The 15,292-nt window shown below is 44.0% G+C and overlaps 1 protein-coding gene across 4 annotated transcripts in view; it reads left to right on the top strand.

Moving 5' to 3' along the window:
• Positions 1–15,292, top strand: part of LOC108929635 (sodium/potassium-transporting ATPase subunit beta-1-interacting protein 3) — a 122,759-nt gene that overhangs the window by 97,248 nt on the left and 10,219 nt on the right. For 3 of the 4 annotated variants that reach the window (XM_018744319.2, XM_018744317.2, XM_018744318.2), the window contains exon 5: positions 8,381–8,441. In XM_018744319.2, coding sequence (XP_018599835.1) covers positions 8,381–8,441 — 61 coding nt within the window. Of the gene's footprint in view, positions 1–8,380; positions 8,493–15,292 lie in introns of all 4 variants that reach the window. The other variant, XM_018744320.2, reaches the window with a different exon arrangement.

Genomic DNA, 15,292 nt, shown 5'->3' with positions numbered 1-15,292 from the left:
TCTTCATGAGCACCAGATTGGGTGTCAGATTGAATCTGTGAGTCGGGGGGTTTTTCCTCCTCGTTTCCGAGTTAATCAAACACAGCAGCCTTTAATCTGCACCGGAGCCAGCTTTTTCTGCTCGAACCTGCCTCTCTCGAGCGCCTACGCTTCGCCCCCCACAAAAACAGCCATTTGCTCCATGCAGGATTTTTTTCAGCGCCCTATTGTTTCGGCCACCCTTCCTCCTCTAATGGACCGAGCGTCGGAATCCTTATCGGTTACGAACACGTTCGGCTAAGATGGGCAGCACGCTGAATGTGGACGGAACGGCTTTAAATGGAGCTCCAAAGTGGTGCGGAAATAGAGGGGAGCAGCCGGAGAGGACATTCTGCAATATGTAGCACCTTCAGTTATTAATGCTAATGGCATCTGCGCTCAGCTGCTTCAGCTAATCCATTAACACGTTCCTCGGGATGGCGTGTGCCGGTCAGACGGATTTGGGCAATTAGGAAGGTAATGAAGGCATCAGTCAAAAAAAAAAAAAAAAAAACGGATCTTACAGTAACCCCAATTTATCTGACGGAAAGGCAAGACACCGCGTAGCAGCGGAAGAGAGGCACCAAGGGCACGGGACTTGGACCCGGAGCCAGTGCTGTAATCGTTTGCGGATCCATAAAGCTGCGGCGCTTTGGGGAGCGTATGAACAATAAACAGAAATTGCCGTGACTGCTCCCTTTTAGAGGGCCGACATGATCCGCGTACAATTATGTTCGGAGTAATTGTGTCGAAAGCATCCAGATAGAGCGAGTTCAGAAAGTTTATCCCATGAACCGAAGGTAATTGCTTCATGGGGTTAGTTAATTAAAAGAACTTAAATAATTAATAGTTTGTATTTGGTAAGCACAGGCAGGAATACCGACTCCATTAAGTTAACTGTGATGGTATACATAATTAATAGGTGTTCTTTAAATATGATTACAAATGATCTAAGCAAAACCCTCAGAGATTTCTAATGTAGTGGAAATAAGGATCTGAAGTGCTGAAAAATTAAATCCTTTTTTCCATCGGTGCCACTTATTTGTAAGTTTATAGGACGAGTACAGACCGTAAAAGTGATGGAGTAATATGGGAGAACGGGGGTTATAATTTTTTGGCGGAATTTAAAATGGAGCGGATGAAGGTGAACTTGCACATTTTTGCAAATATTTTGGTTTGCGAACAAATTCCATGCTGGGTTTTTGCTGGTATCGGCGTGTTCTCCCTGGCTTTTGTGCCATGAATATTCAGCTGTTGGAGGTCAAATTTCCTGGAGAAAATGTCAAATTGGCCTGCTAAGGTTGCGACGTTCTTGTGAAAATTCAGAATATTAATCATCCTTAACTTCATGGTTCAACAAAATAGCAAAGAGAAGGAGATTCCAGTCAATTGTTTGATTATTTGTTTTTAAAATGCATTTTTCATTTGGTTGGTTTGATATTTATGTAGGGTTTCTTTTAATTTATTGGCCATTTTCTACATAATTAGTTCTTAGTTTTTTTTGGGAACCTCTTTTCCTTAATATTTTGGAAAAATACATCAATATTAAACATTTGATATCTATTAAAACTGTCAGGATAGTTCATTAATGCTGCTCCATCATCAAGTGAAAAAAACCCACAAACCTTTGACAACTCCTCAAATAGCAGTGATTTACAAATCAAGTGGTGCATTAATGCCAAACAGATAAAACACACCGAAGAGAGACACATTTGAATAGCCTACTTTTACATTTAACATAATTTTTATTAACTCTGACCATGAAGTCCTGAGCAGCTGATCTGCACTTTGCATACCACACATTATTGTGTTCCTTGGCGATGTAAAATTGTTTGAGTGGACATTGTCAATTACAGCCATGCTGCCACCTCGAATTTTGTAAATTTATCATGGTAATGGAAACAGCAACTTTTAAAGGCTGGAAGTCATATCCAGCCTTTTTGGCAAAACCGCACAAACCGTTATAGCGCTAAAACTCATCAGCTCACATTAGGACCATCCCTTTTGGTCCTTGCCAGAGGCGGCGAGACTGGCTTATTTGACCTTGACGCGCTCGTGATGTTTTGAGCCGCTGCCGATAAATGACACGTTTTACCGTCATCAAACTTGGGCCCAATGACTCCGTCTCCTGCCTTGGCTGCTGCTCTGGCTCATGCATAATTTATGTGGCCGGAAGGTGTGAGATGCTTTTTTAATTTAGCCATTAAGCAGGGCAACCAGAAACACGCATCACTCACAGCTGGCAGGAGCCTGTGTTACACACACGCATACACACACACACGCACACACACACAACATTTGGATGGGAAGCCTTTGTTCTGGCACTGGAATCAAGTGCATCTCCTCAGTTAAATGTGGGTTTGTCCCCACAAAAAGAGAATATTGAAAAACAGTGGCAACGGCTGGTTCTGTTTAATCCAGTTGTGTATCTTCAATTATTTTGGGCCTGTAAAATCCGTATTTGCGGAAATACCGTAATAATCGGCCACTGCTGATAGCGAGTAATGTGTGGGAATGCTGATAAGCCTTATGCGTGATGGGTTGAGCCTTCCTCCATCTGCCTCTTGCCCCAAAAAAGTCATCTTTTACGATATAGATTGCGGAATTTTACTTGATCATACGTTGGGTATCTTGGCAAATCTGCGTAAATAAACTGGTTCTCGTTCAAAGCCCTCGGCGGCGGCTGCGGCGGCGGCGATTCACGCCTCGCCCTGAAGATGAGTCGGGTAAGATTCCCGGCATGAAGCCTTTCATGTCCATCGGTCACACGGCTTGTCCTTGCCCGCTCCCCGCAGCGTCGACCACAGCTAAGCGAGTGAGAAACGTGGGGCACGACAGATAATCGGATGACTTTTTAAGTGCGACGGTTGGCGAAGGGCTGCTGGGAGGATGACGCCGAGGGTCTGGGGCTGCGGGGGTGGCTGCTATCTATTGAAAATGGTCTTCTCACTGTGAGATGATCATCTCCTTTAACATGTAATTGGTGTGGCAGCACCGCACATACTCAGCTCTTAAGCCGGAAAAAATAACTCTCGTATATTTCCGTGATGTTCGGCGTTAACTAATTGTATGCTGTTCTGGGGCTGCTGGCGGACACGTGTACGAATGCAACAGAGGCACATCTGATCAGTCCTCCTCACGATTGTTTTTCAATTCAGGAATTAATATTCAGTGGAATGTCTCCTTTTCACTGGGGCAGATTGGCTAAAAAATTAAGGGTATTCCCTTTAAATGGTTTAGGTGCCGTGACCCCAGGCAGGGGTCCTGGGACGTTGGGAGGATAACCAGCAATGATGGTAATAGTAGTAGTAATAACATTAGTAATTATTAGTAACAATTTGTTATGAACAGTTGAAAATGCCATAAAATTCCCGAATGATTTTCGCACTGAAAACAAATTAGCCATTTGTGTCGCAGAAGGCTGGTTAGATTGTGCAGGCAAACAGAATGTGAAAGCCAGGCTGTTGGAGATCACGCTCGGAGTAATCATACAGGCATTATATAATTTGATTACATTTCACAGAGCCTTGGCAGCGTAATCATCACTGCAACTCGTGCCGATGTCATTGGAATCCCAAACAGCCGCCTTCGCAAACGAAAGGCAAGATCAGTTTGTCGAAACCATAGATGTATATTTTATCATTGCTGAACACGCAAAATGTACACAGCAGCCAAGTTATTCTGGCTGTGGGGATCCGGAAGATTGCGAGGCCCATGTGGAAATTCACGTTTGTAACACGTGGTGATTTCGCTCATGCAGAGGTGTTAAGTAGCTGGACTTGTCACCGGGTGGGCGGTGTTTTCAGGATCCCCAGTTGAACCCTGGTCATCATACCCCTGACCTGAAACTGTTCAGTAGAACCGCCCCGACAGGTGGAGCAGAACACACTCTTTGTCAGCGGATGATGTGGAAAAAGGTGGTCAGAGGAGATCGGGGTGGAAGGAAGGGTTCGAGTCCGTCACTGTGCAATGGGTTAGCATGAGAAAGCTGGAAAGTGGACGAGGGGGCGTGCGCTCGGTGCCGGGAAGCGTTCTCGGTCCAATCAGGCCCGGCACGCAACCCCTTAATACGCTGGCATTGCCGTCCTCGGTGACTGTAACTGTGCCGGTGGGTCATATCGAAGCAGCAGGTTAAGGCCACGGAGGCCTAAAGGCTGATGTCCGGGAAGGGTTCCTGCTGTGAAGGATGGCCTTAACCTTAATCGATCTGATGAATTTCCAGTTACAGACAAATTCTGGGTGATGTAATATGCGACTTGCGTAAACTCAGATTTACGTAAAAGGCAGAAATGACAAGCTGCAGAAAACTTGCATCATACCTTATGTTAACAGTGCATTAGCTGCTGCTGTCTTGCTAGGACACGTATATATATATATTCACAGACAGGTGGTCCCCGATTTACAAATTTTTTAACGTTCTAATGGTGAGCTGGCGACAGGCGTTCACATTCATTAGAAACCGTACTTCAAGTTTTGAATTTTTCATTTTTTTCCCAGGCAAGCGATATGCGGTGTGATACTCTCTTGCGATGGTGGGCAGGGAAAGCGATCAGCATCTCCCAGTTTGTCACACAGAGGTGTGTATCACACACACACACACACAAACACACACACACACACACACACTGACTGAAACTGCTTGTCCCAAGTGGGGTCGCAGCAAGCCGGAGCCTAACCCGGCAACACAGGGCGCGGGGCTGGAGCGGGAGGTTTACACACCCAGGATGGGACACCCATCCATCACAAGGCACCTCAAGTGGGACTCAAACCCCAGACCCACCAGAGAGCAGGCACAGGCCAAGCCCACTGCGCCACCGCACCCCCGAGATGTGTATTTGGTGTATTAAATGTATTTTCGACTTACGATATTTACGATTTATGATGGGTTTCGCGGAACGTAACCCCATCGCAAATCGGGGACCACCTGGATATAATTGACATTTTTTTATACAGTAGATCAATGGACACGGTGGCAGAGCAGACAGGGTTGGACAGTATAAGAGAATATGAGTTTGGACCCAACTCGGTCAGTCTGGAGTTTGCATTTTCTCCAGACACTCACATGTGTTTCCTCCCACAGTCCAAAGACAGGTTATTGGTAGTGACAGCCTGAGTGAATTTCCCCATGAACGTTAATGTTCAGCTTTTGTTTACGTATGGAAATGTACTGCCTGTTACTAATGGGTCAGAATGTATTTATTTACAGTTTATTTATATTTGTATTACTGTAAATGTATTCGTGTTTAAAATTTTTCTACCTACAACCTCCAGTACAGTACTCTATCCAATTAGTAGCGTAAGGCCCTTATTAAGTGTCATTTTCAGCGTGTTTTTAACATGAAAGAAAGAAACTGATATAGCATTTAACACGTGCACTGACGCAAATACGTAAACGTACCTCACGAGGTGTGATTAACGGGTGGGGTATTTACATAAATTTCAGCTTGCGTGAGGGTTTCAGTAAGTTGGAAAAGAAAGTGGAAAACTGTCTGTATATAAATGGCTAAAACTCCTTATGGATCAATGGCATTGCTGGCGCTGACCGTGACCGAATGCAGCAGAGACGCCGAAGAGGGAGTCTAGCTGGCCTCGTATCGTAACACCACTAAATTATTGTCGGCGCACTGGAGGCACTTGGATCATCACCGCTGGATTATACCGAGACACGCAGACAGCTGCTAAGCTCTGGAGCCTTGGCTCCGGGGGGGGTTATTCCAGTCTCCGAGGTTGTCGCTGAACCGGCCCGCTACTCTCCCGCTGGTGGTCAGTCATGCTTTTGGTAAAACCCCGGGTTCCAGGAACAATCCAATTTAAAGGTTTTTTGTGACTGTGCGCTCTAAGGGAGAATTGACTGGGACGCTTGAATTTAGGGGCTTCTGAAGGTACAATAAAGGTTTTTTTTTTTTTTCCTTTGTCGAATTTTTTTCCCCTCCCAGACAGAAATCGTTCGTTTTATTCCACCCTCTGTTTTGTAAAGAGTCCCATTAGTTTGATGCTTCCTACCGTCAGGCTGTGGTCCCTCCAGGAATCCCACCTTACCTTGTCAATGCAGCACCCTTTCCCATGCACACACACACACACACGCTCACGCGCTCACATTCCCCACGAGTGCCGACATCGTTTGTCACAGGAGACGAGCTGCGCTGAAGCTCGGCTCACTTCGCACGTCTCACATGCAGATTTGCACTAGCGTGAGTGGGTGAGATAAACACACTCCCCTTGGTTTCATCGCCGGCTCTGTGATCTGCGATTCCCGATGCGGCCTCTGCGATGACAGCGCTGCACCGCGTCTGTGATATACACAGGAGGTTCTCTTGACAAGTTCTGTTTGCGGCTCATACGCTGTGGAAAATAAGAATATACTTGTACCTCTATTTATGAATACAGCTGGGACTGGAAGTCAGAACTCGTAGAAGTTGTAACTCAAAATTGTCTGTAAGCCCAATCAGTAAAATCTTACATTTATTTAGGAGACGCTTTTCTCCAAAGCAACTTCCAATGAACTCTATGTAGTGTTATGAGCCCACACACCTTATTCACTGCAGTGATTTACACTGGGTCAGTCAACCACGCATCAGTGAAACACACTCTCTCTGTCACTCATACACCGTGGGTGAACGTGAACAGCATGTCTTTGGACTGGAAGAGGAAACCAGAGCACCCAGTGGAAACACACACAGACACGGGGAGAGCATGGAATCTCCACACTGACTGAATGTGGATTGAACCCATGTCTCCATGCACCACCCCTGTGAGACAGCTGTGCTACCCACTGTGCCCCTATGATGCCCAAAGGCAGGTGCGCTAACCACTACACCATTCTCACTAGCGCGGCTAACAATCTTAAACTACTAACAGATATTTGTCAATTTAAACGGTGGAGCAATTCCGTTTAAGTTCAATACTGCAGAAGGGATTCAAACCTATAACCTTTGGGACCAAAGGCAGTAACGCTAACCATTACACTATCTGCTCCGCCCCCTCTTAATAGTTCAAATCTTAATGATTAACCTTAATCCCTTGATTTAGGGGATTAAGGTAAATTATTAAAATACTGTTAAATCATCAATAAAGATACATTTGCTGTAAATTTGCCGTAAGGCTGTTTGTTCTGAATTTATGGTGCTGGGTCTCACTCCCTCTATACTGCAAACTCAGAGTGTGATGAAGGATACAACTTGGATGCCAGATAATCTGATTGCCTTTTATTCATGAAGCTGCATTCAAATTGTCTACTTTAAAATGACTGGAAATAAAAAAAAATACATCAACTTCACAACTACTGATTCAGTGTTGAGTTCTGCTTCATACACACACGACAGTGGTGTTGTTTCTGCGCATCAGGCCCCACAGGAGAGTAAAACGAAAGAGGGTGATTTGCAGCGTAATGGAGGGAGGACTAATTAAAAAGTGTTTCACCATTAAAAGTCGACCATGCGTCTTATAAACCTGAGGAAACCGTGAATGCATCACAGAAACACGTTTGTCAGCATCTTGTTCTTTTCAGTTTGCAGTGAACACAGCACAATAACAGAAATGTACCCCCCCCAAAGTAGAGTTTCGCTTATTCCGTTAACGGCGGAAAGTGGGAAAGCGAGAGATTTTTTCCTTTGGCAACAGAGAATTTTGGAGAACAGACTTGTGAGGAAAGTGCCATTAAAAATAAATGAACTTCTAAATGTTCATACTTTTACATTTATACGTTTAGCTCACACTTTTCTACTAAGCAATGTACATCCCAGAGAACAATTAAAAAAGTGCATTACAGCAGAAGGAGAGATTTAGATGCAGACACACGATTCTTGAGTACACTCAACTGTCACATACCACCATATAAAGCGGTATACATTATATGAGTAGCTGCATATTTTCCGTTATTAAAAATGATTAAACATAACTAACAAGTATATATTTATCGAGATCAGGGGAGAAACAAGTCCCTTGAAAATACCTTTGAAAATTTGTAAGTTAGGTGTTGTTGGTATATCTCTAAGCGGGCCCCTCATTCGTCCTATGGGGCTAAGGAGTCTGATTCATGTGGGTTCAAATCTGAAGAGGGTTTCTGCTGTTATACCCTTGAGACTGTACTGAACCTGAATTGCTCCAGCAAAAAAAAAAAAACAAATTGTTCTGTACATGGATATAATTGTAAGCTGCTTTGGACAGAAGTGCTGACTTGGCAGCCAACAAATAAATAATACTCAGAGTAGGAGGTTTTATTTCAGAGGCAGATTTTTTGAGATGTATTGTACATGTTCAGAGTTACCCGCTATGATTTGGCCCAGATCATATGTACCGGGAGCGATGATGGGAATGTGGGAGCGTGTTGCTAAAATAACTGCCGTTTCCCTTTTCCCTCCAGCTGGTTGGCTTCGTGTATGCCTGCTACGTGATCAGCGTCTTCACAGAGGAGGAGGACAGCTGTAAGTACTGACCCTGGCCCTCCTGCACTCCCGTCTCTGGAGCTCTCCAGGGTGAGGCCTCCTCTTTCACTAACCGGTAACCCCGAACCCAACCCCCATCACCACCACCACCACCACCACCTCCCGATCCTATCCCCAGCTTGTGACATTTCAATGTGCTACACACCTACTCCATTAACATCATCACCTCCCCTTTCTGGGGGACTCATCCTTGTCAATAAAGTGGTGCATGGGGGTTCAACCCATGACAGTGGGGTGGGTCATATGTGTGGGTGGATGGGAGTTGGGGGACTTGTATATGAAAGGCGAAGGGCAGTTAAAGAGGGAAAATACTACTCTACATGGAGTCGGTCTCCCGTGACCCTCTACTTTGTTGTCACAACGTGTATTGAAATCAGGCTCAGTCCATGTAGAGTTTGCAAATTCTTCTGTGTAGGTTTTCTCCAGGTGCTGTGGTTTCCTCCCACAGTCCAAAGAGCTGTGTTTTGGATTAATTGGTGACACTTCATTGCTCTTACTGTGTGAGAGTGAATGAGTTTGTGGTGGACTGGTGTCCTGTCCAGGATGTGCACTGCCTCATGCTTTACGCTTCCAGGATGGACTCTGGACCTCCATGACTTAGCGCTGAACAAACAGTTATTGATAAAGGATGGCTGGATGGATGGATGGATGGATGGATGGATGGATGGATAAGTTTTTGCTCCTGTCTCTTGCTCTGGTTCATTGCTGGTAGCAATAACACTGTTGACGTTTTCAAGGATACACATGGCACAAAGCAGCACTACTGGTCACCTTCATCCTCTTGCCCTTTAAGGATTGTGAGGCGCTCATTTCATACCGTAGACCTGATGCAAACTGCCGTCATGGAGACCAGATCGCTTGACATCGTTAAAGGTCAGGAGGCCAATAAAACGAAACCATGCCATTGGGTCATACTGCTAACATTTTGTTCCGCTGTGTATTATTAGTTTTGCTGCTGCTGGTAGTGATCTGGTGGCCTTTAGAGAATTCACCTGGCCTGGCCCAGCCTCAAGCTCAGCAACAGCTTAAAATTTGACTCTTTATTTTAATTTGTTAGTTTTTTTTTTTAACTTGTTCGGTTTTTTTATTTAGCATTAGTATTTCGTATTTTTCTCTCTTTAAATTCAACAATACTAAAAAGTGACAATGAATAAACTAATATACTGTATATAAAACTAACCACCTACCGCTGCATCCGACACGATTAGACTGATTTTCTCCAGAATCAGCTCAATAGCACAAAGCTTTAAATTAATGACAGACATCGCATGAAACACAAAAACACCTCATAAAGGCTCCTGCTCTCTGCTCTGTCTTTTATTTCACAACAGAGATGTTGGTTCTGCAAAGGTTTTCTCTGATCCACGGTTAATATACAGAGGATGGTGTCGTGGGAGGTCTTATTAGAAATCTGATGGAAATACATTACGTGTAATGAACAATGTCATTACTGCACAAAATCAATGTTAGTATTACCACACAAAAGCAAACGTTACGCTCTTTAAATGTCACTGTCATCATAAGATAATGTTAATAGCCAATTATTGTTGATAGAGTGCAAAACTGAATATACGACTGTTACCTAATAATCACTGGTTTCTTTTCAAATTTTTCAACCTGAGGGCATTGCATTCACTGTACTCTTAACTGTTTCAGTCCTTTGTTAAATTCTTCCAAACACAGCATCCATAAATTAACGTAAGACTTTTAAACAGCTATAGTGGGCCATTCATGCAGCTATCGTTTTCTTTTGTGCATATTGATGAAACGCTTTGTTCCTGTTGTATATCCTTTGGTTCCCATCCTCCTGCAACAATGAGGATGTAATGTTTTAACAGTTATGACTGCTCCATTCCATGAACCTTTGAGCATTCATATTGACGACAATAGGCAATTTTGACTCACAGTAGTGTAAGCTTCAGATAATAAAGTCAGGGATAAATGCAGAGCTTATTTCAGAAGTTGGAAGGGCTGTTTTGTGCATTTTTGGTGAATGCTCCATGTACTTTCCATATGGGTTCAGAGTTTGCTGGTGGGCTTGCACCTGAACAAGGTTTTTTTTTTCCATCACAATCACCATTCGAAAGCAAAAAATTCCACAACTCGTACATTCAAAGCACAACCACACAGCATCACTACTCCACGAAACCATTGGACTCCAATGAAGTACTCATGACTTGCAGCATCTGCCATAAATATCATATATTAAAATCACTCCATAAATTTAAAAAAAAAAAAAACAAAATATCACTTGCACTTGAATGAGGTTGCTAAGTCCCTCTGCTGGGACACTTTTTTCACACAAGAGACGTTTAGCTTGGGTGGTGGGTTTATGGAAAACACATGTAGGCAGGATGGTGGACGTTTATATACGCTGTACATGATTGAAAACTGGGCGCGGCCTCATGTTGGGTCCAATACGTCCCTCCTGAAATGTCTTTTTTTCAAAGTTCCACTTTGCAAAATGTCACGTTTTTGCATGTAACAAGGTGCGCGTTGAGTTGTAGGGGAGAGCAGGATGAGCTCTTCACCATGTAATGAAGCAGGAGTTTCCGAGAAGACCGTGCTCTTTCTGTGCCACTCAAGACCCCCGGTGGTGACTCAGTGCTGTCAATTTAATGATAGCTGTCGAGAGAGAAGCCGTTTCCTGGGCTGCAGCGGTTGTCCGGGGGTGGGGGTTGGGGGATCCAAACGTTTGCCGCTGCCCCGGGCAGGCCCAGGTGATCTGCTGCAGAAGCCTGACTCTTTTGGGTCATCTGAATGTCTTTGCAAGTGACCTGCACTCCTTTCTGCAGCCGTATTCTGGGTCAGCTAAACATGTGTGCGGTGCTGACCTGCAGCCATGCGTCTCGTCTCCCTTTTTATAGAACTAACACCTGCGCTTGTGTTAAACACTGTAATTACCTGCGTATTACTGACCTGGAGGGTGGAGAGTCACCGGCTGCTGTTCTCCCTCCAGCAACATCACCTGATGAGCTGATTTCTCTCAAATATTTCAGATTTACATTTAGTTAGCTGACACTTTCCTCTAAAGCAACTTACAGTGTGAAGGTGTTTACAATTATTAATCCATTTATACAGCTGGGTAATTTTACTGGAGGAATTTAAGGTAAGTACCTTGCTCAAGATGGATACATCGTAAGGACCCGCGTTACTGGGAAGTGTCATGTTTGAGCGGGAAAATGAGGTTTATTGTAAATAGTCGAAAACTGTGGGTAAAATGTAAAGTCAGTGTGAAACCGCTGTGGGGGACTCATGGGCAGCGCACTACCACCCTAAACAAAACACACACACACAGCTTGTCCTGAGTGGGGTCACGGTGATCCGGAGCCTAAGCCGGCAACACAGGGGGGACGCACCCAGGACGGGACGCCAGTCCATCGCAAGGCACCCCAAGCGGGACTCGAACCCCAGACCCACCGGAGAGCAGGACTCGGCCAAACCCACCGCGCCACCACACCCTAAATAAAATAAAATAAAATCATGCATTTTATTACATTGTAAGCTTCTCGGCCTTTTGACCAAGATCATAATGTAGTTTTATTACACTGTAGAGCCGCTGTAACAAGTTTCCACTTTTGACGAAGGTTGAAGAAACTTTAATTCCAGTTTACTGCTGAGAAAAGAAAGTAAAGTAAGTAAAAGCAACGGTCTCCACACATGTGTGAACGATAATAAGCGATACGTCAGAGACGTACATAATTGCTAATAACGCTGAATAAAGTGCAATTCAAGAATTTTTATTTTTACTGATGAACTCCAATGCAATGATCTGGAGTTTCAACATGTGATAAGTTCTCTAACATTAAATGTAATTATTGTTAAAGGACTATTTAAGCCAACGATGTTTTATTTGGCCGACTTTTATAATTAGTCACATCTTCGGAGGATTCATCAACGAGTGAAAGCGACATTCTTTGTTTTGTAGCATGTTAGCAAAGCAAATCGAAGACAAAGGGGTTTTTGCAACATTGTTGACTTGAAGGTCTTTGCAAATTAGTCTCCCAACATGTGAGCAATTTTATGCCGATCTGGAGCAAAGTTGCACCAACAGATCTCGGGAATAAAAGTACGACATGAGTGACAAAAACAACATAGATCTACTAGGCACCGTTCAAAAGGTTTTTCACACAATGTCAACATTTTTGTTTGTCACCGTAGGTCTGTGCTGTACTAATCGATATATTGCATATCTTTATCGTTGGACTTTTGGAAATGTGTTTGGGAACCACCCAGATTTGAAACACGTGGAAAAGAACTGAAGGGAAAAAAAGTGGGATCCAAGCTGAGCTGTAGACTCCACATAACGCGACTTGATACAACATGTATTTGCATATAGATGATGAGGATGATCTGTCTTGACTGCTAGCATAGTTTACCTATTACTTTGTCTGCTGTGGCTTGTATTATGTGGGTAACACAGGGGCAAAGATGGCATTAACCTGAAAGGAGGAGTTTTAACTACTCAGGACATGAGGCGAGTTCCCAGCATCTTGTATATATTCCTAAGGGAAATGGAGACCATCTGCATGTCTTCTATTAGAGGAAGGAAGGACACACATATCTACAAATAGTACCTATTTACAAATACTGTGTCCCCAACTGAATGAATGCAATACACACACATTTCCTGAACCGCTTGTCCCATAGGGGGCCCTGGGGAACCGGAGTCTAACCTGGCAACACAGGGTGTAAGGCTGGCGGGGGAGGGGACACACCCAGGACGGGATACCAGTCCGTCGCAAGGCGACCCAAGTGGGATTCGAACCCCAGACCCACCGGAGAGCAGGAACCGGTCCAACCCACTGTACCACCACTGAATGCAATACAGCACCAGATAATTTACTTTATACTGCTTTATCCTGAAAACAGATTCAGAGCCTGTTCACAGAGTTACAAACTACCACATACAACACATTTGCTTTAGACAGTATGTACTAAAATAATGGGTACACCTAAAAGTAACAATAGGTACAGTTAAAATAGCAGAAATAAAAAAAAAACCCAGATATGAGGTTCAGTCAGTAAGTTCTGAGACTGGCCACCGTGTGATGCTGTTGTGTTTGAAAGCTCTGTCTTAACCACAGCAGTGTCATACGATGGCCAGTCTGAGAACTTTCATGTACCTTTACAGTTATTAGTTTAGCAGACACTAGCCATTGTAAATAACAAGTGCAAACAAGTGCATTTCATTAGCTGGTGGAGAGATACTGATGCAGACACACGACTCTTGAAGTACAGTCAATAGCTGTCCAATAGCACCATTTTTGCCAGCGCATATTACACAAATAGCTGTATAGAGAATTTTGAAGGGGTACCAAAACGGAGTACATTTTTTTTTTTTTTTTGACTGTAACACATTAATATTATATACTTCAATAAATAAAAGATGTAACAGAGACATTAAAGATATCCTTTTTGATGAGGAAATGGCCATGAATTGGAATTAATGAGGATTTATTATTAACTTGCTTTGTGAAATGAAATGTTCACTGTCAGATGTGATGTGCAGATATTTTCTCCTTTCGCAGCCTAGCGCCCGCAGCGGAGTGCCGCTATTTAACCTTTTGGCTTTAATTGTTCAGCCCCGCTGAATTTTTCATGGCATCACGTTGAGTTGCACAGCAAGGTGGTCTCTGCGTATTTGTGTTGAATTCAGTTTTTGCGGATGCTGCTGAGGTCTCGCTGCTGAAACGAGCCTCCGTATCGATCAATAAGAATAACCTTTTACAGCCATGAGCGCTGTCATTTTGTATTTTAATTGCATTTTGGGGCATCCAGCATGCACTGAAAATTATGTATTACTAAGACTTCAACAGCAGCAATGAAAACTTTGAATACACTGGCTGTAAACTTGTCTTTTTCATAATTCTCAGTGTCTTACATTCAATTTTCCTGTTGGCCAGATAGTTCATGCACGACTTTGAGAAGTGTTTCGGGTCGATATGTTGCTGAAGAACGATGGTCTATTCAATTAGCCGTAACCCTGATGGAAAGGAAAGCCTCTTAAATATGCAATGACAGCCATGCTTGTTTAAAGCACCGTGGACACAGTAAAGATCACCAACTATGTGACCTGCAGTGCAGCTCCACAGCATCGCACTGTCACCACCATGTTGGACAGTGGGAACCACATCAGCACAATATATGCTCACTCTTTCAGTGTCCTATGTATATTTCATGGTTGGACATAACTATGTCACATTGACTCATTGGTCCATTACACTGACACGCTCTCCTCACCCCTTCCACTTTTTTCAGTTTTAATACTCGGATACTTTTTTCTATAGGCAAAGAAGAGCATGAACATTCTGTATAACAGGATCTTTACGGAGGGGGGCGTGGTGGCGCGGTGGCGCGGTGGGTTGGACCGGGTCCTGCTCTCCGGTGGATCTGGGGTCCGAGTCTCGCTTGGGGTGCCTTGCGATGGACTGGTGTCCCATCCTGGGTGCGTCCCCTCCCCCTCCAGCCTTACGCCCTGTGTTGCCGGGTTAGGCTCCGGCTCCCCCCGCGACCCCGTATGGGACAAGCGGTTCAGACGATGTGAGAATCTTTATGGGACAGCTGGTAGTGTAGTGATTAGAGTCTTTATGGGACAGCTGGTAGTGCGGTAGTTAAAGCTACTGCCTTTAGATTCAAAAGTTGCAGGTTTGATCCCCACCTCCAGCTGTAGCACCCTTGAGCATGGTACTTACCCTAAGTTGCTCCAGTAAAATTACCCAGCTGTATAAATAATTGTAACCTCAAAACTTTAAGTCGCTTTGGAGAAAAGTGTCAGCTAAATGAATAAATCCAACAGACGCAGGTAGTTACGTGCCATATAGTGGCTG

The sequence above is a fragment of the Scleropages formosus genome, chromosome 9 (assembly GCF_900964775.1).
Source record: "Scleropages formosus chromosome 9, fSclFor1.1, whole genome shotgun sequence".
NCBI lineage: Eukaryota > Metazoa > Chordata > Actinopteri > Osteoglossiformes > Osteoglossidae > Scleropages > Scleropages formosus.
Note: the sequence above shows the minus strand (reverse complement) of the source record. Positions and strands in the feature narration are given on the sequence as shown.